The 25,282-nt window shown below is 39.1% G+C and overlaps 3 protein-coding genes across 9 annotated transcripts in view; all 3 read right to left on the reverse strand.

The window, feature by feature from the left end:
- Window positions 1-25,026, reverse strand: part of LOC127641328 (uncharacterized) — a 54,471-nt gene extending 29,445 nt beyond the window's left edge. Inside the window, exons 1-5 of one of the 4 annotated variants that reach the window (XM_052124286.1) lie at window positions 24,864-25,026; window positions 24,407-24,739; window positions 24,069-24,185; window positions 23,831-23,928; window positions 22,519-23,586 (exon numbers count right to left, since the gene is read on the reverse strand). In XM_052124286.1, the coding sequence (XP_051980246.1) occupies window positions 23,476-23,586; window positions 23,831-23,928; window positions 24,069-24,185; window positions 24,407-24,739; window positions 24,864-24,888 (684 nt within the window). In that variant the 5' untranslated portion in view covers window positions 24,889-25,026 and the 3' untranslated portion in view covers window positions 22,519-23,475. Of the gene's footprint in view, window positions 1-22,168; window positions 23,587-23,830; window positions 23,929-24,068; window positions 24,186-24,406 lie in introns of those variants that run through there. The other 3 variants (XM_052124283.1, XM_052124285.1, XM_052124284.1) reach the window with 3 other exon arrangements.
- Window positions 1-25,058, reverse strand: part of LOC127641325 (uncharacterized) — a 118,354-nt gene extending 93,296 nt beyond the window's left edge. For 3 of the 4 annotated variants that reach the window (XM_052124260.1, XM_052124276.1, XM_052124262.1), the window contains exon 1: window positions 6,213-6,372. The gene's annotated coding sequence lies outside the window, so the exon portion shown is untranslated. Of the gene's footprint in view, window positions 1-6,212; window positions 6,373-24,913 lie in introns of those variants that run through there. The other variant, XM_052124269.1, reaches the window with a different exon arrangement.
- LOC127641324 (uncharacterized) lies at window positions 16,461-20,198 on the reverse strand. The gene is made up of 3 exons (XM_052124255.1): window positions 19,438-20,198; window positions 17,694-17,729; window positions 16,461-17,537 (listed from the first exon to the last, which is right to left on the reverse strand). Exon 3 carries the CDS (start codon window positions 17,438-17,440, stop codon window positions 16,574-16,576), a length of 867 nt encoding a protein of 288 aa, XP_051980215.1. The 5' UTR covers window positions 17,441-17,537; window positions 17,694-17,729; window positions 19,438-20,198; the 3' UTR covers window positions 16,461-16,573.
- Window positions 25,059-25,282: the final 224 nt, after the last annotated feature.

Consider the following 25,282-nt stretch of genomic DNA (forward strand, 5'->3'; position numbering starts at 1 on the left):
AATGGGCCAATATTCCAGCAAATTATTGTGAGAAGCTTGTGGAAGGCTACCCAAAATGTTTGACCCAAGTTAAACAATTTAAAGGCAATGCTACCAAATACTAACAAAGTATATGTAAACGTCTGACCAACTGGGAATGTGATGAAAGAAATAAAAGCTGAAAAAATTATTCTCTCAAATATTAATCTGACATTTAACATTCCTAAAATAAAGTAGTGATCCTAACTGACCTATGACAGGGAATGTTTTCTATGATTAAATGTCAGGAATTGTGAAGAACTGAGTTTAAATGTATGTAAACTTCTGATTTAAACTGTAACAAAACAAATATTGATTAGTGAGTTTAAAAATGTTTTCATTTACCCTATCAATGCCATGACTTTTTCAAATAATTATTTGTAAAATTGCATGCACTGTATATAAAAATATAATGTAAACATCACCAAAGTCTGCAATCAGAGGAAGACTGCAAGGGTGGAGTGTGGAATTTGGGACAGGGCCAATGTAGCGGATATGTTGTATTAAACTGAGTAGAAAGTGTTTGCATGTGTGAGGCTGTCTTTACTGATTATAAAAATATATTTACATTTAGTTATTTAGAAAATACTTTTATCCAAAGCGACTTAAAAAGAGAAACATAGCAAGCAATTTGTCATAGAAAGTTCAACAACATCTACAGTTGTTGCTAGCGCAGAAGAAAGAAATAGAGAGGGATTTGTACTGTAAATCTAAGTTCAGTAGTAAGTGCAATTAGTGTGGATTGGTTAAATGCTCTCTGAACAGATGTGTTTTCAGATGGTTCTTGAATGTCGAGATGTATCAGCAGATTGTGTGAAGGTTGGAAGCTCATTCCACCACAGAGGAACAGAGTAAGGTAATGACGGTAAAATAGACTTTGAGCCTCTGTGTGATGGGACCACCAGGCCAGAGTCAAAGCCATGAATTTGATGCAGGCATTTACAGGTAGCCAGTGGAGTGAAATCAAGAGAGGGGTAACATGAGCCCTTTTTGGCTGATTGAAGACCAGATGTGCTGCTGCATTCTGGACTGTCTGCAGTGGCTTAATTGTGTTAGCTGGGAGCCCAACCAACAAAGCATTAAAATACTCCAGTCTTGAAATGACCAGAGCTTGGACCAGGAGCTGTGCAGTATATTACAGAAAATGTCTGAATTTCCTGATATTATAGAGCGCAATCTTCAAGACTGGCGGTTGATGAGATGTGGTCGGTAAATTTAAGCTGGTCATCTACCACCACTCCCAGGTTCCAAGCTGTTCTGGTTGGTGTAAGTGTAGTTGAATCAAGATGAATAGTGAGGCTGTCGTCTACAGATGGGTTGACTGGGATTACGAGGACTTCTGTCTTGGCAATGTGACATTGCTTTCATCCAAAGTGGACAAGAACCCAAACATTACACCTGTGTAGACTGGCAATACCGATGTGGATCCAGATAAAAGTTTAAATCACTGCTGAGAATCAGATTGGTTGAGCTAGAGTCTGAAAGTAAATTTAAAATTTATGCGGAAGAAACTGGGAAACATTTGTATTTAGAGCATACACATTCACATATTACAGGGAAATTATTAATGAATCCAGATTCTACAATGTCTCTCCCCACCAGGTCAGCCACTATAAATTGCATATGAAAAGGAATGGATTTTCTTAATAATTTTGTGTATTCATAAAGTATTCAGACACCTTAATTTTTTTCAAATTTTGATATGTTGCAGCCTTATGCTAAAATACTTTAAATCATTAAATTTTTCACATTAATCTACACTCCATAGCCCATAATGACAAAGCAAAAAATAGATAATTTATAACTTTTAATATATATTTAAAACAAAAAAAAACTGAAATATCACATAAGAATTCAGACCCTTTGCAATGACACTTGAAATGTATCTCAATTGCATCCCATTTCTCTGGATAATCTTTGCAATGTTTCTACACTTTGATTGGAGTCCACCTGTGGTAAATTCAATTGATTGGATATGATTTGGGAAGGCACACACCTATTTATATAAGGTCTTACAGCTGACAATGCATGTCAGAGCGAAAACTAAGCCATTAGGTCAAAGGAACTGCCTGCAGAGCTCAGAGACAGGATTGTGTCTAGGCACAGATCTGGGGAAGGCTACAATAAATTTTGGCTGCATTGAAGGCTCCTAAAATCACAGTGGTCTCCATAATTCTTAATTGTAAGAAGTTTGGATCAACCAGAACTCTTCCTAGAGCTGGCAGCATGGCCAAACTGAGAAATCGGGGGAGAAGGGCCTTGGTAAGAGAGGTGACCATGAACCCGATGGTCAGATCATGTGTGGAGATGAGAGAAACTTGCAGAAGGACACTCCACTGATCTGGGCTTTATGGCAGAGTGACCAGACGGAAGCCTCTCCTCAGTGCAAGACACATGAATGCCTGCTTGGAATTTGCCAAAAAGCACCTAAAGGACTCTCAGATTGTGAGAAATACGATTCTCTGGTCTGATGAAACGAAGATTGAACTGTTTGGCTTTAATTCCAAGCATCATGTCTGGAGGACCAGGCACGAGGAGGTGGAGTCGGGAAGCACATGGCAAGACAAACGCAATGACAAGACAATAGAGCACATGGCAATGAAGCCATCATTAGCCATGTGCTCAAACAAAAGACATGACCAGACATGAGCACATGGCAAGAGGACCGAAACCGAACATAAAGTGATATCAGTAGGCCATGGAAGCAGCTCCAGTCCCGGAGCAGGGTCAGGTGGCCATGGGACCTCTCCTGACTGGGAAATGGTCTCTGTGGCCGTGAGTGCTGGCAGCGACTGGAGGCCATTTCTGAGTCACTGTCAGCAGCGAGCTCCTCCATCTCCTGGGGGTCAGAAGCAAGCTCCTCCATCTTCTGGTGGTCAGCAGCGAGATCCTCTGTCTCCTGGCGGTCAGCAGCGAGAATGGTTGGCACCTCCTTGTGGTTAGCTGGGAAGACTGAGGCAGCGGCATCCTTCCTACTCCATTTACGAGTCATTGGAGGACTGGGGACTGGGCTTGAGAAGGGAGGGACGATGGTATGGTCTATCTGAGAAAGTCATGGGATGAGAGATCAGACTCCACAAAAAGGTAATCAGCAAAGTCCCAAAAGCCCAAGTGCCCCAGTTTTTCCATCTCCCTCCAAATTAGAGGTTGATCGTGGCAGATGTTAAATAACTCCTTCAGATCTTACTCATCATAATCCAGCTCATCCACCTCACGTCAGTTCCCCTCTGATGGACATTGCGAAGGCGGACAAGCTGGGTCATGTGCTGGCAGAAGGAAAAAACCATATGCCTGAATTGGCCAGGGCCAGATTGTTCTGTCATGGTTAGTTGAGGAAGGACCCAAATGCAAAAGGCAAGTATAAGAGCTTTTATTAAAAAGAACAAAAAGAAAAGAAAAAAAATCACAAGGGAGAAAACAAACCAACTAAAACAAAATCAAGAAAGGACTGACAGGATAACTGGAATAAAACAAGACAACTCACCGGCAGTACATACACAATAGTACAAAACAGTCTGGCAGAGACATGAGGGAAGAAGGCATAATATATAGGCAGCAAGACACATTAGGAGCAGGTAAAACTAATTAACATTAACAAGGACTAAATGAGGGAGAGTAATGAGGGAACGAGGAGGCAGAGTCAAGAAGCACATAGCAAGGCAAACACAAAGACAAGACATAGAATATGAGTGTCTGGATCCCGACTCAGAAACAAGACCAAAGAGTCAGGATCCAGACATCATGCTCTAAACATGTAACACAGACTAGACAGAAGAGGACACAGGAAGGAAAACAACCAAAGCTGTGTGTAAAGGGATCAATGGAAAGGAGGAGGCAAGAACCGGCTTGACGATATAAATAAAAGTTTTAATGATAAACTTAAAAGACAACATAAACACACACATGACGGACATGTCCGTAAATGATCTCTCTCTCCCGCACGATCCCCTGCAGTCGACCTTTATCCCTCACGGAGGCATAATTAGCCTAATACAGGACCGGGTGTGTAGGATCAAGACCCGGCCCCGCCCTCCACCCTGCCACATTCCTCCCTCATTCTCTCAGGCTGGGGAGCCCCCGTTCTGATGTACATCCCCCCCTCCCCCTCTTTCCCTGGGGGAGGGCGTGCTTAAGTGTAGTCTGCCGGCAGGTCATCCCTATCTACCTGGACGAGGGAGTGGAAATAATATAAATGGGGGTACTTCCTGTAACAGTGTAGTACCCCCCAAAAACACTGTAAAATTTAAAAGAGGGAAAAGGCCAACGCAGAGCGACAGTGAGTGAGAGAGAGAGAGAGATGAAAAAAAAAACTCGCCAGTTCTCCGATACGCCGCAGCTTGTTCCTCGGCCACTCCTCCACCCTCTATCGGATGACAGCCGTGCCTCTCGGGCGGATCAGAGGCAGTCCTGCTGGAACGGAACACCCTGCTGCGTTCTCGGGGAACAGAAATAGTCTCCCTAGCCCCTGGCAGCGGTTCTCCGGCTCCAGGCGGTCGCCAGTGAGCTCCTTCCCGCTCATGGTCGGCGGTCTTAAACCCCCGCGTTTCAGCGGCCGGTAGGAGACTCCTGCGCCCCTGGCAGCGGCCCTGACCGCTCCAGGCGGTTGGTTAGGAGCCCCTTCTCCCTCGGCTGTAATCGCTGACAAAGCTGCTTCAACTAAGTAGCCTACTGAGTTAAGGGTCTGAATACTTATGTCAATGTGATATTTCAGTTTTTTAGTTTTAATACATTTGCAAAGTTATAAAAAATCTGTTTTTTGCTTTGTCATTATGGGCTATGGAATGTAGATTGATGTGAAAAAATAAATAATTTAAAGCATTTTGGCATAAGTCTGCAACATAACAAAATGTGAAAAAATTAAGGGGTCTGAATACTTTATGAATGCACTGTAGCCACTATAGCTTTAGAGGAAAACAAAGATTGGTAAACCTGTGAAATCCAGCCCTGAGCCATCTTTGCTCTGTGTGTCTTATTTGCATTTTTTTTTGAGAAATATAATGTCAGCTGACAGTGACTTTAATAGTGCTAGAACCTTTACTCTCTTAATCCTGTGCTCTATTCCTCTCAAATTCCAGCTCACAAACGTAACATTGAACATTTCCATTTTTATTTAAAAAATAATTTTCTTTCTTTCTTTCTTTCTTAATTTTTTTTTATAATAGTGTAGAAACTAAAACTAACTGGTGAGTAAAAGATAAGTTTTATTACTGTCTATATTCACACTTTTCTATGTCCACATTTTTAAGAAAATTGCACAACAAGTACAAGTTCAAGCATGTTGTAGTTATGCACATTTTAGTCCTCCAGCAGTCAGAGAAGAAAGTTTTTCTATTTACAGGTCCTTAGTGTCTGTTCATATTAATCATTGAAGGTAAACACTAACTCTTTCTTGCATGAAAATGCTTTGTTCAGTGCAAACAGTGGTTTGTTTTTTTCTGTTCAGTTCAAACATTAACGATCAAGTTCTAGTGGAGCAAAGTGCCATTGCTCCACTAAGATAAAGTCCCTTTAGTTAAAGGTTTACATTTGTGGTTGAATCTACATTCAGGAATAGTCACAAGAGTACAATAGCTAAAAAGTGTGACAACTTGCTGTCATGGGGTTCCCAAGGTTTATGTTTAGGAAGTACAACAGTGCCACAATTGGTTTACAATATTAACAGTCCAAGTCAATATATCAATAACTTGTTAAATATCAAATGCAGCATATATCACAAACAAATTGACACAAGAAGCCTAGCTAATTATTCTTTGGAAAAAGTGCACCACACAACAAATTCATTTATAGGCTACAATTACAAAGATATACTGTTATTAACAACCTTATATAAAACACCATTATACAATATACAACAATATACAAGTTAAATCTATTGATACAAAGAATTTAAAATGATTTCTTTGGAAATATTGAAGGCCTATATAGCAATTCATTCATAATACCAGTCGTTTTGAAATACACAGCCACATAAATGCACATTTAATCCAGGCGAAAGTTCTAAACACTCATTATTTATAGTAAAGCTAAAATGCACATCATTCTTCCATAGTAATCCAACATTTAAAAAGAAAAATGACCTACTTGAATACGTTCAGCTACGTTCAAAAACTATAACAAATCAAAACTGAATCATTCCATTATGCTCAAAGAGAGGCAAGATGAAACCTGATATTTAAGAATCACACAGTACATACCTGTATAATCACAGCCACACAATCTATATAAATTCCACTGCCGTGTCAAGTGACTTTTGAAGTTTTTGGAAGCAGATTTACTCTTAAATGGAGAACTGAAAATTTAGTAACAATTTTAGTCTTGTGCAAGACTTATAGGTTCCTCCTTTGACACGTTCAATCAGTTTCAAGCCCTAAGGAAAAAGTCCTATGGCCAAATCTGCCCCCTGGATGAGACTAACAGTATCCACACATTATGGGATGGGGAGGTTGTTTGAATTTTAAATTTTTACAGTTTTTTTGTTATTTTTACAATTGCTTACACACTTAAATTAAAACAGTTAGTAAAACCTGACACTCAAGGTGCAAAACCTCAGCCTAGAGCTGCAAAACTATAAGCACATTCTCAGCCTCACAGTTTTTGCAAAACACTAAACACACTTCTCTACATTAGACACAGAAATCTAACATGATGTCACTTCTTTGCCATTTCAAGGCACTGCCTTTCAAAATACCATACCGATGAACCAATTGATCAAACATGGACGTCAGGTGTACAGACACTTAGGTGCTTGATGTAAACTGACCAATCAGGCGTAAGCACTATAAAAAGGTACTGTAACATCACGATGTGTGCTGCAATCACGCAGAATGGGGTCCTCCACCGCCATGCCAACTGTGGTACTAACAACACAGCTCACAAACTCACATTTTTAGGCAGACTGCACAACATCTTCATAGTAGAAGATCAAATGGATCCAGAGCAGATGAGATACATAGTCATCTGGGACAACCGAACTGCTCTGGTATGAATCATTGTAAAGGAACAGGCCACCCACACATTTTAATTCTGTTTATTTACTCAGCCTCATGTCATTACAAACTCATATTCTGTTTTTGTTTTTATCCATGGAACACAAACAAAGAATTTTTGAATAATATTTAATCAGATCTTCCCTTACAAATTTGAATTTTGCCGCAAATGTTTGCCAGAGGTTTGCAGCTCTTTGCGGTAATGGCGAACCTCCGGCAAACCTTTGGCAACAATGGACAATTTGCAGCAAGTTTGCCGCAAAACTCAATTGCAAGTGAATATTATCAGTGGCGAATTTGTTGCATGTTTGCCATGAACTCTTGATTTTCGTAAGGGTTTTTCATGTAATGACAGTTCATAGTAACCAAGTTCGTCAAGCTCTGTGAAGGACACAACATACACCATGAAAGCGCCATAAATGTGGTCCTTACGACTTGTCCTTATGAGGTGTGGCGGCAGAGTGCTGTGAGAATGGCATTTGCAGGCCAGGTGACCAAGAGACAAAGGAAATAGCTCTTTTATTGAGAATGTCGGTACAAATTAAATAAATTCAAATAAGGATTCTCCTCCCCGGCCCTCCCCCGGGGGACGAGTGGTCTGCTTAACAGCTCCGGAGCTAACATCTTGGTCTCTGGGTCAATCGTCTCAGCAGCGCCTGGGAGAATTCCGGGTCCTTGAGGGGGTCCGTGAGACAGGGGGCGTGCACTCGACGCAAGGGCTGAGAGCTGGGCCCTGGTTGAGGCAGAGCTGCACGTTTTTTAGCCACAGGAGGACGCCCTCGGCAAGCAGACGGGGCTTGGCCCCTGGCGGCAGGTTTGCGGCAGGGCTATATATGAAATGGACTCCGTCTGCTTTTTCACCGTGGAGAACTGCTGGGCGAAGTCCTCGAAGGTGTTGCCGAAGAGGCCGAACTGGGAGAACATCGAGGCTCCGAAGATAATTTCTGAATGAAACAGACGCGTTTCCCTGCCTTTATACCCGTATGTCTGGGGCGGAACATCCAAATTCTGTCTGCCAACTTCTCATTGGCCTTTTTTCATAGATCAGAGGTATATTCAGGCTCAAGAGAGACCCCTAGTGTCGCTTCTTCAACACAACATCGAAGTGAGCGACAGGCGGGGAACATTCAGGTTCCTGGGCACTTCCATCTCACAGGACTATAAGTGGGAGACCCACATAGACTCAATTTTGAAAAAGGCCCAGCAGAGGTTGTACTTCATTTGCTAGCTGAGGAAGTTCAACCTGCCACAGGCACTGTTGATACAGTTCTTCTCAGCAGTCATTGAGTCTGTCCTCTGCACTTCTTTAACTGTCTGGTTTGGTTCAGCTACCAAGTCAGACATCAGAAGACTTCAAAGGATAGTTCGGAGAGGATTATTGAAGCTCCCCTACTCACCCTGCTAGAAATGTACACATCCAGAGTGACGATAATGGCTGGTAAAATCACTCGGCACGCTTCCTTTTCAAACTGTTGCCCTCTGGCTGGCGCTACAAAGCACTGAGCACCAGAACAGCCATTCACAGGAACAGTTTTTTCCCTCAGGCCATTCACCTCACGAACAGTTAAAACTGGCCCCAAGCACTTTCCTTTTGTCAATGCAACCATGCGCAATATTCAATCCATCCATGCTTACACTGTAAAAAAATCATCCTAATTCTACAGAAAGTAACTCTAAGTTTTCCACTTTTTTCATTATTATTATTTACATACAAAATTTCTGTCAAATTCCAGACATTATCTATAAATTAACAACCCAACTGGAATTTTACATTTTATGACAATAATGACAAATTACATGTATTTCTCATATTTGTACGGAAAAATTACTATATTATTTTACTATATTTTTTCTGTTTTCTAAAATTACAGACAAATTTACGTAAAATGACAATAATCATCTGTAATAAAATATGTAGCTCATTATGTAAAGGTTTATGTCCATACTAACGATTTAAACATTTTCGTTGTAATTTTAAGGTAAATCTTTGTTTTTAAAGATTTTTATATCCATATTTCATTTATATTCTTTAACAACCTCTTCTTCAATACATTACATCACCTGCACATAACTGTATATATCTATATATAAAATAGTCTAACAACATTATTGCTCTATTGTATATTTTTCTTTTTTATCTGTTATATCTTATTTATTATATTTTTTTATGTCACTGTATGTATACATGTTTAAATGCATATGTTTGTATGTATGTATATGGTTTCATTCTCTTTGCACAGGAAGCTTCTGTCACCATGATAATTTCCTTGTGTGTGTGTGTAAGCATACTTGGCAATAAAGCTCACTCTGATTCTGATTCTGTAAACAGCAAACAAAAATGTGTCAACAGACCACTAACACTGCCACTTTTGCTGCTGTTTGATATAATGATGAATGTATTAAAGTGTAGTTAATGCAAACCAAATTATCTCTTTTCAGTGAATGATGTTGACATTCACAATGTGTTGTAGATTAAATATAATACTGATAGCAGTTATATTTAAAATTAAAGATGTGATCTTATGATTCTTCATCAACTAAAGGACAAATCTAGGATCACCTACTTAACTTGAATAATGTTATGCCAAGTCGGAAAGACAGAACACTTGAATGACGTTGTGCTGGATCACTTTATTTATTTATTTTCCTTTGTCAGTGTTACATACTGTTTACACCATTACAACAATACCTTGAATGAGAATCTTGCATCCACTGTATTTCAGTAATACAATAAATTACAAAAATAAAATGAGAACAGACAAAAGTGTTCATTTGGTTCATTTTCTGTATGTGATATTCCCCTTTGTATATCAATATGGTGCTGACACTTTTCCTTAAAGATTATTTTCTAAAATAAGCTTTTAAGAATACACAAGAGCATCCACAATAAGCAGTACAAATACAATAGATGGCCATAAAAGAACGCATGATAATGAATTATGATTTTTAATCATTCAAACCCTTTTCTGATCACTGTAAATGATCATTCACAAATTAATTAGCCGACCAGCGTCTTCATCTGACAACAATAAACATCTGATTTACACATAACACAGTTTACACATCTGTTACACAACACAATATTCACCTAATAATATAAAATATACAATATACACAAAATAAGAAGACTGCTGAGATGCATATAGCTGCAGGCAGAGCTTCAAAATGGGCGGGAGCTACAAACAGCCAGCAAAGATATAGAGCCTCTACCTAACCCTTTCCATATTTTATTAAATATAAACCTGCCCTCTTCTGAAGTAATGCCACCCTCTTTTGGAGATTCTGCACCCATTTGGAGATCTTCAGCCTGCAGCATACTTGGCTCTGTTTGACAAATATCCCTCCAGAGGGCAGCAGAGCTTTATATTGCTTCAGAAAACATGGGTACTTTTGAATAGAGAGGAGAACCATGAGTTTGAATGTGATTGGTTAATTCTGAACACAGCCACATCCCCAGTTATAAGAGGGTGTGCACACTTATGCAACCAGGTTATTGTAAGTTTTTTTTTTTTTCTCAAAGATTTCAGTTTGTTTTTCAATTGAATTGTTCACATTACAGGTCACATTAAAGGTGGAAAAAGTTCTGACATGATTTATCTTTATCTTTTTAACAGGGGTGTGTAGACTTTTTATATCCACTGTATGTTTTCAGATTTACATTTACATTTATTCATTTGGCAGACGCTTTTATCCAAAGCGACTTACAAAAGAGGAAAAACATCAGTGAATCATCTTAGGGAGACAGTGGTACAAAAAGTGCCATATTACAAAGTTTCACTATCATCAGAATAGTATACAAAACAGATTTAAGTGCAACAAGAAATGTAAATAATTAATTTTTTATTTTAATTTTTTTAGTGACCGGTTAAGTGCTTTTGGAAAAGATGTGTTTTTAGCCGTTTTTTGAAGATAGAGAGTGAGTTAGCTTCCCGGATTGAGTTGGGAAGGTCATTCCACCACCGTGGTATGATGAAACTGAAAGTCCGGGAAAGTGTTTTGGTGCCTCTTTGTTTTGGTACGACAAGGCGACATTCCTTAGCCGACCGCAGGCTTCTGGTGTGAACGTAGCTCTGCATAAATCTTTTTAGGTATGCTGGAGCAGACCCAGTGACTGTTTTGTATGCCAGCATCAGGGCCTTGAATTTAGTACGTGCATGAACCGGCAGCCAGTGGAGAGAGACAAAGAGGGGTGAGGAAGAGAGGAAGGGTCTTATCTTCCTGATATTGTAGAGTGTAAATCTACATGATCTTGCAGTCTTTGAAATGTGGTCTGTGAAATTTAGCTCATCATCAATGGTTACCCCTAGATTTCTGACCGTTTTGGAAGATGAAACTGTAGTTGGAGCCAGCTGCACAGTGATGTTGTGTTCAACAGCAGGGTTGGCTGGAAAGACAAGGAGTTCGGTCTTGGCTGGGTTGAAGGTGGTTTTCCTTCATCCAGGCTGAGATGTCTGCCAGACAGGCAGCGATTCGAATGGTCACTGTGGTGTCATTGGGCTGGAAAGACAAGTAGAGTTGTGTGTCATCAGCGTAGCAGTGGTAAGAGAAACCATGTGACTGGATGATGGGTCCCAGTGATGTTGTGTATATGGAGAAGAGAAGTGGCCCAAGCACTGATCCCTGAGGTACCCCAGTAAGTAACTGATGTGGCTTGGATACCTCCCTCTCCGGGCTACCTCAAAGGAACTTTCTGAGAGATAAGAGTTAAACCAGTCAAGCACAGTTCCAGTGATGCCCAGTTTAGAGAGGGTGGAGAGTAGGATCTGATGGTTGACTGTGTCAAAGGCAGCAGAAAGGTCCAGCAGAATCAAAACGGATGATCTGGATTCAGCTTTAGCCTGTCTCAGCGACTCAGTGACAGACAGCAGGGCAGTCTCAGTGGAGTGTCCACTTTTGAAGCCTGACTGATTGTCATCCAGCAGCTTGTTCTGTGAGAGATAGGCGGAGATCTGATTGAAATCTGCCCTTTTGCCATGAATGGGATGAGAGAGACTGGTCTGTAGTGTTCTATCTGTGTGGGGTTAAGTGCAGGTTTTTTTCAGCAGTGGGGTTACTCGAGCCTGCTTAAATGTAGTGGGAAAAGTGCCTGCAAGAAGGGATGTGTTAATTATGTGTGTAAGTGCCGGTAGGATGGACGGAGAGATGGCCTGGAGAAGGTGTGATGGAATGGGGTCAAGGGAACAGGTTGTGGGGTGGTTGGAGAGGAGGAGTTTAGAGACCTCAGTGTCAGTTAAACGAGAGAACATAGAGAAAGAAGAGTTGCATACAGGAGCCAGGTGTTTGACAGGGTGTGGTGCAGCAAATGTGAATTGCTGATGGCTGTAACCTTATTAGTAAAAAATGTGGCGAATATATCTGCTGTCAGTGATGTGTCAGGTGGTGGAGGGGGAGGACAGAGAAGTGTGTTGAATGTTCTAAACAAACTACGAGTGTCTGTGGTGCTGTTGATCTTGGTCTGGTAATATGAAGTTTTTTAACGTTATTTGAAAAAGTTGCAAGCAGAAGCTGATATTTACCTAGATCAGCTGGATCTTTAGATTTCCGCCATCTCCTCTCAGCTGCCCTGAGATCAGTCCGATGTTCACGAAGGACGTCAGACAGCCAGGGGCTGGGTGGTGTAGTATGTGCTGGTCTAGAGGAGAGAGGACAGATGTTGTCTAGACAGGTTGTTAAAGTAGAGCTAAGTGTGTCTGTGGCAGTGTTTACGTCAAGCATGGAAAATACATTTATTGTGGGAAGAGAGGCAGAGACATCAGTGGAAAGGCGAGAGGGTGAGAGGGAACGGAGGTTACGGCGAAAGGAAACCAAAGGTGGAGTCGGTTTTACAATGGATGGGAGAATCGTGTTGAATTGAACAAAGTAGTGATCAGAGACATGTAAAGGTATAACAAGAATATTAGAGGTGGTACAGTTACGTGTAAAAATGAGGTCCAGCTGGTTGCCCGACCTGTGAGTTGATGTGGTGTGTAGTCTTCCCAAGTCAAATGAGGCCAGAAGAGTATTCAGTTCAATGGCCTGGGGCTTGTCTTGGTGTATGTTGAAATCGCCAAGAACCACAAGTGGCCTGCCATCCTCTGGCAAGGAGGACAGCAGGACATCCAATTCCTCAAGAAAGCTTGTCAGCTGACCTGGGGGTGATAGATGACAACAACATGTAATTTTGTGGGTTGCGTTGTAGTAATGGCATGGAATTCAAAAGATTTGTTGGGGAATTGCGTAGTATATAGCAGTTGATTTAAATTACTAATAATTTTTAAATACAACCACATTAAATATATAATTTTGAACTGTCAAAAACAAAAAGACAAAATTTCCTAGTTTTATGTGAAATAAAAATTCCTATAATTCTATTCCTATAATTTATATGAAGCCAGTCAAGTTATTTTGAAACATTATCTCCTTGGGGACTTGATTTCGGACACATTTCATCACGATACCAGCCGAAAAAGCAGAATCCTTCTTTGGGCTGAATGCAAAACCTTTTGACTTAGACAGGAAACATTTGTAAATAAAAAGTATGCTTGTTTAAATCTATTAATTTTCAAGGATAGAACATAAGATGCCATTAGTATTCTCCAGAAATTACTTTAAATAAATCTTAGAATCAACTGTGATTGGTGCATCCTGAACAGCACTGAGAAAAGTAAAAGGTGCCACGGGACATCAACGTTTGTGTGCTGCTTCAAAAGAGGTAGGACAATAATTTGCACACTGATAATTATACTAAACGCCTTTAATAGTTGTTAAAATGAAAATAAAATCAAAGTATAAAGTATTTTCTGTGAGGTAACGTTGCCCAAATGTTGGTCGAGACATTCCAGATTTTCTGAAAGTTGATAGGGACATGTTCATATCATCCCTATCTAAATGTATACCTATGGTTAGTATTCTTCAAAGTTTTGAAAGGTTACAGGATCTAGGGGCCGTTCACAGCAAACGTGTCCTTGCGCTTACAAAAGCTACATGAAGCTCCACGAATAGTACTGAAACAGTCTTGTTTTTAAAAGTTTAAGTTCTTATGGCATTTAAATATAACATGGCGCTCCTATGCGGGGCACTGAGAACAGTGAAACGTGACGAATCGATAAAGTGCATCCATCTTATGTATGTTTATTTACGTAAATGACTGAAAAACAGGGAGGACAGAAAAAAAAAAAAATGTGTGCGTGTGAATAGCCCCTAACTGTGTTTACCTTTCCACAATAAAGTTCTATCGCTCAAACACATCATAAAACTCACACAGATAATAGCATTTTTCCTCATAGTTGTTTAAATTTCAACAGTATTTGTCCACTGCAATGTTAGACTATAAACTAGCTCAGATTACAGTAATATACTGTACAGTGGCCACTCCAAAGCCCTAAACTGTCCTCTAGAGGTCATTAACGGTAATGACACATTATGGTAGGGGGTAGTGGTCAAAGCGTTTAAAGGAAGAGTTAAACCCAAAATGCATTCAATTGAAAATTGTCATTATTTACTCTCCCCCATTACAACCAGCAGTGCTGAGTAGTAACCGATTACATGCAATCTGGATTGTGTAATCAGATTACAAAAATCAAGTACTTGTAATTGGATTAAATTACATTTTAAAATACTCATAATCAGACTAAAGTTACTTTTAAAATGAACTTGACATCTCAGTGTTTTGAATGATAAACTTTGGCCATGCACTGTCATTGCTGTTAGATTGAATGTTTATTTCATTTAAAAATGTCATAAGGAGGTCTTTTTGTGAGGCTTTTTTGTTAGTAAGAAAGAATGTAATTTTTCCTCTTTGTACTTTTATGTTAAAATGACTATCCTACTCAAATGCATGTGACATAACATATTATAGAATTAGGTTGAAAGTAATCCAAAAGTAATTGGATTAGATTACTCCTAATATTTAATCAATGAGATTGTAACTGATTGCATTTTTTGGTCATGTAATTTGTAATCAGTACCTGATTATATTTCACAAGTAATCCTTCCAGCACTGGCAACCTGTAAGAATTGTTTTTTTATGGAAAGATAAAAAAACATAGCCTAAGAATAGCCTATGAAAGATAGCCTATCACTGAAATAAGTGTCCTGAGATAACTCACCTGTCTCTGTTAGTCAAGTCAAATCAAGTCAAGTCAAGTCAAGTCAAGTGGTTTGCTACATAAAAACAACATAGGAAAAACACAGGACCACATGAGACTACACAACAAAATAAAATACCTATATAAAATACCTATATATACCTATATACCTATATAAAGTGCACGTGCAAACATGTGCAAAAGTACGGGACAGTACAAGAAATTTCTGACAATGAACAGGACAATAGGCACAGTGAGAGACAGTGCAGCGCCGACCAGTACACAGTAGTGCAAAAAGATGACAGTTCCTAAAAACGTAAACAAAACATTCTATGAGATTCATAGAATTCTATGTTCTATGCACATAGCAGTGATTGCGGTAGCAGACAGTTATAAAGTGACAGTAATTAAAGTGCAACTAAGGACACATGTGTGTGTGTGTGTGTGTGTGTGTGTGTGTGTGTGTGTGTGTGAGCGTGTATTTATCACTTTGTGGGTACCAAATGTCTCCATAAGGATAGTAAAACCCGAAATTTTTGACCTTGTGGGGACATTTTGTCGGTCCCCATGAGGAAAACAGCTTATAAATCATACTAAATTATGTTTTTTGAAAATGTAAAAATGCAGAAAGTTTTCTGTGAGGGTTAGGTTTAGGGGTAGGGTTAGGTTTAGGGGATAGAATATAAAGTTTGTACAGTATAAAAACCATTATGTCTATGGAAAGTCCCCATAAAACATGGAAACACAACAAGTGTGTGTGTGTGTGTGTGTGTGTGTGTGTGTGTGTGTGTGTGTGTGTGTGTGTGTGTGTGTGTGTCAAACCAGTCTCTGAGTATTGAGGAATCTGACGGCTTGGGGGAAGAAGCTGTTACACTGTCTGGCCGTGAGGGCCCAAATGCTTCGGTACCTCTTGCCAGACAGCAGGAGGGTAAAGAGTTTGTGTGAGGGGTGTGTGGGGTCGTCCACAATGCTGGTTGCTTTGCGGATGCAGTGTTTTGTGTAAATGTCTTTGATGGAGGGAAGAGAGACCCAAATGATCTTCTCAGCTGTCCTCACTATCCTCTGCAGGGCTTTGCGGTCCGAAACGTTGCAAGTCCCAAACCAGACAGTGATGCAGCTGCTCAGGATGCTCTCAATAGTCCCTCTGTAGAATGTATTGAGGATGGGGGTGGGAGATGTGCTTTCCTCAGCCTTCGAAGAAAGTAGAGACGCTGCTGGGCTTTCTTGGTGATAGAGCTGGTGTTGATGAACACCTGGTGTTCCGCCAGGTGAACACCAAGGAATTTGGTGCTCTTGACGATCTCCACAGAGGAGCCGTCGATGTTCAGCGGAGAGTGTTCATCTTGTGCTCTCCTAAAGTCAACAACCATCTCTTTTGTTTTGTCGACATTCAGGGACAGGTTGTTGGCTCTACACCAGTCCGTTAGCCACTGTACCTCCTCTCTGTATGCTGACTCGTCGTTCTTGCTGATGAGACCCACCACGGTCGTGTCATCTGCAAACTTAACGATGTGGTTCGAGCTGTGCAATGCTGCACAGTTGTGAGTCAGCAGAGTGAACAGCAGTGGACTGAGCACACAGCCCTGGGGGGCCCCAGTGCTCAGTGTGGTGGTGGTGGAGATGCTGTTCCCGATCCGGACTGACTGAGGTCTCCCAGTCAGGAAGTCCAGGATCCAGTTGCAGAGGGAGGTGTCCAGGCCCAGCAGGTTCAGCTTTCCAATCAGGTGCTGAGGAATTATCCTGTTGAATGCTGAGCTGAAATTTATGAACAGCATTCGAACGTATGAGTCCTTTTTTGTCTAGGTGGGTGAGGGCCAGATGGAGGGTTGTGGCGATTGCGTCGTCTGTTGAACGGTTTGGACGATACGCAAACTGCAGTGGGTCTAGTGAGGGGGGCAGCTGGGTCTTAATGTGCCTCATGATGAGCCTCTCAAAGCACTTCATGATGATTGGTGTGAGTGCACTGGGACGGTAGTCGTTGAGGAAGGACACTGAAGACTTCTTTGGCATGGGGATGATGGTGGTGGCCTTGAAGCACGTTGGAATGACGGCGCTGCTCAGAGAGATGTTGAAGATGTCGGTAAGAACATCTGCTAGCTGGTCTGCACATCCTCTGAGCACTCTGCCAGGAATGTTGTCTGGTCCAGCAGCCTTCCGTGGGTTGACTCTACGTAGAGTTTTCCTCACATCCACCATGGTAAGACAGAGCACCTGGTCGTTGGGAGGAGGGGTGTTCTTCCTTGCCACCACATCGTTCTGCACTTCAAAACGAGCGTAGAAGTTGTTCAGCACATCTGGAAGGGAGGCATCTTTGTCACAGGCAACTGATGTTGTCCTGTAGTTGGTCATGGCCTGGATGCCCTGCCACATGTGCCGCGTATCACAGCTGTCCTGGAAGTGACTGTGGATTCTCTGGGTGTGTGCGCGCTTTGCCTCTCTGATTGCCCTCGACAGTTCTCTCTAGACTCTGTAAACGGCAAACAAAAATGTGTCCACAGACTGCTGACGTTTATTTTGACTGTCAATCATTTTGTGCAATCTTTTAGTGTTGTAATTGAAGCAGAGGGTTGGGGCTTAATGGGGAATTTACCCAAAAATGAAAATTCTCTCATCATTTACTCACCCTCATGCCATCTCTGAGCTGTATGAATTTCTTCTGCTGAACACAAAAAACGATTTTTAGAAGAATATTTCGGCTCTGTAGGACCACAACTCCAAAAGCTACAAAAAGGAGATAAAGTCAGCATAAACATAATCCATGACTCCAGTGGTTTAATCAATGTCTTCTGGGCGATCTAGTTGGTTTTGGGTGAGAAAACACCAAAATGTAACTCCTTTTCTCTGTAGGCAGGATCATGATTTCAAGCTTGATTACACTTCCTATAACCAAGGAGACTGCTCTCAAAATGTACTATGAGAGAAGTTACATTTTTGGGTGAACTAACCTTTAATGTCATATTCAGATAGTTGTTAGTTGAGGGTGCCATTTCACTACTGATGTGTTTGACAACCGTGAGAACATGCTTTCTGTTGGTCTCAATGGTTTCGGTGTGGTGTTTTGGAAAGAGGGGGCATCAGATAAATCACATACAGCAATTTTTTTTCTTTTTCTATGGAGCACATAAGGAGAATTTCTGAAGAATATTAATGCAGCTCTCATAAAGTGACATAATTACATGTTTTTCATGAGTCCAAAATGCTCCAAATGTGCAAGCAACTGTTCCCTGCATTTGCAAGGTGGTTCTTCTGACTGTGCTAAAAGCAACCTGCCATCGACGTAATTCAGAACGTTAATACTGCTTAGCCTCAGTGGAGTGAGCGCCGGATTGACACATTTTGTGAATGTGTGAGGAGCTAGAAACAAGCCGAAGGGCAAAACTTTGAACTGGTAATCCTTCCCCTCGAAGGCAAATCTCAATAATGTGAGGGTCTTCCACCTTCCAGGTCGATTGCAAAAACCAGATCCATAGGGTGTACGTTGGACAAAATCTGCTTCTGAGTAACCATCTTGAAGGAAAGCTACTGTCAAGCTTCAAAAAGGAAAAAAGCACCATTAGAGTACCATATAAGTAGTTCAAATGACTTCTGCACTTCAAGTCTGAAGTCATATGAAAACTTGTGTGAGGAACAGACCGAAATTCAATTTGTTATTCGCTATAAATCTTCCCTTCTTATGGAGCTCTCAAATCTCACATGCTTGTAACATTTTAAAAAAGGGTAAATTACCAGCAAATAATGACTTCTATTTCAAACTGTTATTGGCAAAGATATTGTATGGCTTCAGAAGACTTGGAACACAAGGACTTCCATTGTTACAATATACCCCAATGTCATTTTTAACACTAGTTGGTGTCATTAGTAAAAATATTGAAAGAAAACACTAAGAACATCAATAAGTTTTTATTGTAACAGCTTTGAATAAAAACAGCTAGTAAAAAATTATATTATTAATTTGTAAATAGCATAGATAGTCCAGCCTAACTTATACCTACGTATATCAAATGCTTAACCTTACATTGAGTCCATAGCACAGGACAGCTATCACATGGTAAATCGACATGATGCTTCTGAAAGTTAATGTACCCTGAACTTAGATGAATTACTGACAAGCGCTATTGTATAAGTTCCCATGTATGTTGTATGTACACATGCACATTCACCATCTGGTCGATGGTTTTATTAAAAATCTTTATTTTGCATTAAAATAAAACCACTTAAGCACAATTTATATTTGCATACACAATGTCAGTAAATTTGGCATAACTTTTGATCAAACATGTTTAAAGTTCACACATTTTTCAAATTTTTGACTAGTCGTGTCATTTACACGCACATGAAAAGACATTCATAAAGAAAACTAAACTTACAGAGCTGAAGCTGCAAAATCTTCAGTTTGATTAAACGCTACAACTTGATGCAGTCTAGTTTTCTTCTCACCATTGAGAATCAACAAAAGAAGACCATTTGTCATGCACCACGAGTGGGATTGAGCAAACCAACCACATAGTGTTACCCAAACTGGATAATGGAAAGGGAACTGAATACTTGCACTGCTTTATTAATTAGTGGAACTTTCTGTTGTGAGAATGAGGAAGGATTTCTGTAAGAGTCAGGGGCTGTTCAGACTAAACTCCTTTTAGTGTTTTTTAAAGTACACATGCACTAGACGGATATGTTTGACCGCTGTGCCGTGTCTCACTGTTTAAAGATGCCATGTCAAGAGAAAAGATCTTAAGACACCTGCATTCTGTTCCTTTTGATGTGCTGAAGAGCTCAGAGTCCCCAGTGGTCGGCCGGTGCTCAACTACTTTTGGCTGTCTCAGACCACACGACCTGAGACTTTGAAGGCCCCTGGCAGTCCGTAACCTGGGGAACTGGCTTGGTAATGTAATATTTTATATATAGTAATCTTAATTATGACAGCTCTAATTTATAGTCTTGTTTGTCACACAATATGGACAAAAGGTCAACTTCACACATCATCGATTGGTGAAGGTGTAAAGCACCTGCCTAGATACATGCATGAACATGTTGTTTATCAAGTGAACAAAGCAATGGAGCACTTCATTTGCACAAAACCACACTTCATATGCGTTACCCACAATGAAGTAGAGTAGTGCAGAAACAGTTTGCTATATGTAAGGACAAAAATAAAAGATATGAATAAATTAATAAATATGCAAGCCCAACATAAAGTCATTATCTCTTTAATACCTTTATTGAGATTGTTTTCATGTGAATTCCACTTCAGCTGTATTTGAAGGCAAGACAAACAAACATAAAGTAGCAAATAACTTGGAACAAATAACTGACATAAACTTAGCTTAATCACATAACTTCACATAAATGACACAATGTTGGACAGTCATTTTGGTTCTTAGTCATTAGTTATATTTATCATCAGGACATCAGCTGATGTGTTCAATGTTTAAAATGATTTGTTGCATGAAGTTTCATGAAACTCGTTTCTTGGGTTGGAAGCTTCTTCAACCCTCAGAAACCTCATTGCTCTATGGTTGAGGTTACCGCTTATAGGCAATAGGTGGAAAGGATTATTAATATTAAAAACAAAGTTATAAATAAGCAAGATCTCCTCTCTGAAAATGATTTCTTATATACCAGTATAATAGTATTAGAGAAGAAAATGATGTTAGCGTCCACACTGTTAGATATTACTGTACGAAAGGCATATTTCTCCACAGTATACCCAAATGTTGTCATTGCTGGAGGAATCAAGTTGTCTTCATTAAACATTGATTGAAATTTCAAGTTTTGGGCTAATAGTTCAAACATGTAAATCCTTTGAACTTATTTTTCTTAAAAATCCATAGACTTATTGAGTTAATAACTTATATATGGGATACCCACAATTCCTTGTGCTTGAATTATTTAGTTATGTTTCTTTGTTCAAAGGGAACATACTGTATGGGGGCATTGTTGTCACATGTCCAAGTTATACCCTGTTAACACTATCTACGTTCTGCTTGTGCATGTGCAAAAGAAGTACAGGTGTCTATGCATTTTTGTGGAGAATTACGATTTATTTATTTATTATTTATATGTATTTAATTATTGTCCAAATATAAATTTGAATCTTCATTATTAAAGCTGTGTTATTGTATGAAATAATTTTTAGTCCATTTAATAAAACGGAAGTTGAAATAAAATCAATTAAATAGAAAATCTCAGTTTTGTGTACTTGCGACTAATTCTATATGAACACCAAGTTAAGTGAACATAATTAATGTCATTGTCTTGATAATGAATGTCTTAATTAACATAATGTCAATGCCATTACTGTCAGGAAAGATGAGACAAAAGATCCAAATGCAGATAACAGTTATCAGTTTATTTAACAGACACAGCTAGGCTGGTAAAGATTTGTGAGGGGAACCCAGCACCGACTGCTGCTGGAGATAAATGGTGTGTTCGTAGGCTTGTGTGTGTGTGTGTGTGTAGTGGTCGTGTGCGGCGCAGATCCAGTACAGTAGAGTATCGCTGAGGGGAACTCAGGAGAAGCGTCAAGAGAGGTGAGGCAACAGAATAGAAGGTAAGCACAATCCCGGCACAGACAGCACAGACTGGCAACCAATACAAAGTACAAAGATACAGGATATACTAGGGCAGAGAGAGAGAGAGGCAAGTAACAGAACTCAAACAACAATTGAGCGACAAACACGAAACATAGTGAGGTAGATATAGCCAGCGAATTGGTGATTAAGTGCCACTCGCTCACAGCAAGCTGGAATAATCAGCGTTACCATAGAAACAATCAAGGATCCCATGGCAATGCCGATTATGCGAGCCAGCAACACCTGAATAAATAGAGAGAACATGTAAACAACAGTCCCTTCCCTTCTTTGATGACCTCCACGACAAGCTTTCTCGTTCGTGGAGGAAGTCTTATACCTCTCACGTTTACGTGCCCTCGACGTCGTTATATTCGACTATCGTGGGTGCTGAGGCGCGAGGGTATTCAATGATGCCGCCGGTCGAAGAGAACAAACTGAAACAAACCAACGGACTCACCAAAACAATTACTATATTCAGTCAACTTATTATGGGTTTTTGTTATGAATCAGACGAGGAGTGAGGATCTAAATGCAGCTCTTTAATGAAGGAATAAAAGGGTGAACAAGGATAACTCCACAACAGTAACTGAACAACACAGGGAACAAACAAAACATCCACGAGGGGAAAACAAAGTATAAACATGAGAAACATCCACGGCGGGCACGGGCAGGAACACAATCACGGACAACCATAACATTCACAGGGCTTAAATACAGAAGGATGATGATTAAATTACACACAGGTGAGAACAATGACACTGGCAGTGATGAGGGCAGGGGATTATGGGAAGTGTAGTTCGGGACAGGTGACAGGGGAGAAACACAGAGCAGACAACAGGGAATCGTGACAGTTTTAGTGCAAAAAATAAGACAAACCTTTATGATTATTGTGATATATAGCCCTTTATGACCACTTAACCAACTAGCCTGGTATCTCTTTAATGAAGTTAGTTTTTGAATTATATTTTTATTATAATGATCTGTAAACTTTAATGTAATGTGTGACAAACAATCTCAGAACTGAACATTACTATGAATTGATTACTGTTTGTTAATACTGTAAATACTTTTTAATGCACATAATATTTACACTATCTTTATTCACTTCATTCTTTATTTTATATATATATTCACATTTTAGAATAATAGTAAAGTCATCAAAACTATGGAATAACATAAATGGAATTATGGGAATTATGTTGTGACTAAACAAAATCCTAAATAAATCAAAACTGTGTTATATTTTAGCATCTTCAAAGTAGTCACCTTTTGCCTATAATTTATGGACATGTACTCTTCACATTTTCTTGAGGTTTCACCCTGCGATGCTTTTTAAACAGTATTGAAGAAGTTCCCATCTATGCTGGGCACTTATTGACTGCTTTTCTTTATTATTCGGTCCTTTTTAATTATTATTAAATTGTAGTTTTATAATGAAATAAATTAATATGGTGGCACAATTATATTTTTGTCTACATAACTAATTTCAAACATTTAAGCATACACCTTCAGATCAAAAGATATTTAAGATCATGAGAAACATTTCAGTCAAGTGTTTCAAAACTTTTGACCGATAGTGTGTATGAAAAAGTCAAATGTAAAAGATTCAGTTCGAGACAACATTGTCTGAAATAACATTTTAGAATAAAAGTAAAGTCATCACAACTATGAAATGATCAAGAGAAACTTAAATTCTGTGTGTCCAAACTTACTATTATATAGGATACTGTATATCCCTGCAATATGAAAACAAATGAACAAAGACTTCAAACCTATCTAAGAAGCATCTTTTAACATTGTTAAACAATTAAAATACAAACACTATAACATAATCTAAGTTTCTTCATACAGATTTTGTTGGCTGTAAAAAATAAGAGAATAGATGCTCTGGTCCTGACAAGGCCTGGTTCCACTGGGTTGCATTGACAAATCAATTTCAGCACACTGCGAGAGCAAGATATTTTCTATTAATGCCATATATGACAACATACTGTGTGCTACTCTATTACTTTTTATTAAAAAAAATGTCAGTTAATTTAAACAGTGGAGTTTGTCTATGTTATTTTGTATTAGTGTTCATGTATTATACTATTTTACTATGTTACTAACCGATATTCTACGACTGCAAGAATCACTTGGATGGGTATGATGGAAATTAAGCTAACATTTATGAAAAGACTATTCCTACCTGTAAATCCTTCCAGTGTTGAGCTGCCGTGGTTCTCTGAGGTTTATTTGAAGTATTTTTATCTCTTCCCGTTGCATCAAGGCAGATCTTCACCAGTCCTGAAACAGAAGAATGACTTAAACATCACTGAATTCACTTTGCAACAGTTTAAACAAACAAAGAACACATGGAATATTATTACATTAGTGTACATTTTAAACAAGATAACCTTTATCTGGATTTAGTCAAAAGTACACACCAATTACTGCAAGGATCAAAAAAGCATTCAGCAAGACAGATGTGATGGTAAGACTGTTCCACAGTGTCTGATGTTGTAGACAATCATCTGAATCTGTCTGATTCATGTAGACAAAATCTGTAAAATGCAATGTGTTTTTTATTCTATAAATCTTAACTCATTGATTATTCAATTAACATGTTATTATATATCTTTTCATAGAATGAGGAAGTTGTCAAAATAAGAGTTTAAATGTTAATTTTTTGAATTATTCACAGTATATTAAATATTGACAAATTGATCATATGGAAAAACATCCATATGAAAATTGAAAATTCATACAAAATAATAAAACATACCAGTGATGTAGATTTTGGTGCCACTGCTGAATTTAAATGGTGTAGCAGTTTTCACACAATAATAAACTCCTAATTCTTCAACGGTGACATTTTTGATAAACAAACTGCTGTTGGTTTTCAGTGAATATTTGTGTTTGAATCTGATGTTTTCATAATCAGCTACTTCAAATGTGCTCCTGTAAGTGCGTAATAGCAACACTGGAGGATCCGGAAAGTTCTGTTTGTACCAGTAAATCTCCTCTATATCAAGATTACAGACTAAAGTCACATTATCTCCTGAAGATGCTTGTATTTGTGTCAGAGCCTCTGTGACTTCATTCCACATGAATAGATCTATGAAAAATAATATAGGAAAATAAATAAATATAAAACACATTATTATAAAAATCTAAATAATTCACTGAATAATCCTAGACACTTTTTTTTTAATCTTATTTAAATGCATTCAAAAACTCACAGATTTGAAGCTGCAAGATCTTCATTTTGTAACTCAGATTTCAGCACAACCTCTATGTTCTACCACAGCAAACATCTTTCTTTGAGCGGAAACACCACAAATATAAATGAAAGCCTCAAACACACAGAGAAGAGGGGGAGGTCCTCAGCCTGCTCTAATAGAACTCTATTTTTCCACTCTTTATTTTTTGTGTTAAATCAATATCATTGGTTGATATAAATACACTATAAGATCAGTGATTGTCAAATATGCTAAATATTCTTTTAGTTTAATATTAGTTTAATCCTCTGGGCCAAGTTTTTCAAAATTGATCCAGATTTGGAAATCCCATGTTTTGCTATACAGGATCACCTGATCCATCTTACTTTTATGCCAGTTTTTTAAAGAAACATTGGATTGGATCACTGTGATCCAAATAC

Source organism: Xyrauchen texanus, chromosome 50, assembly GCF_025860055.1.
Source record: "Xyrauchen texanus isolate HMW12.3.18 chromosome 50, RBS_HiC_50CHRs, whole genome shotgun sequence".
In the NCBI taxonomy this organism is placed as follows: Eukaryota; Metazoa; Chordata; class Actinopteri; order Cypriniformes; family Catostomidae; genus Xyrauchen; species Xyrauchen texanus.

Coding starts and splice junctions, on each gene's coding strand:
- LOC127641324 (XM_052124255.1), bottom strand. CDS start 17,440: ATGTGGCAGGGCATCCAGGCCATGACCAACTACAGGACAACATCAGTT.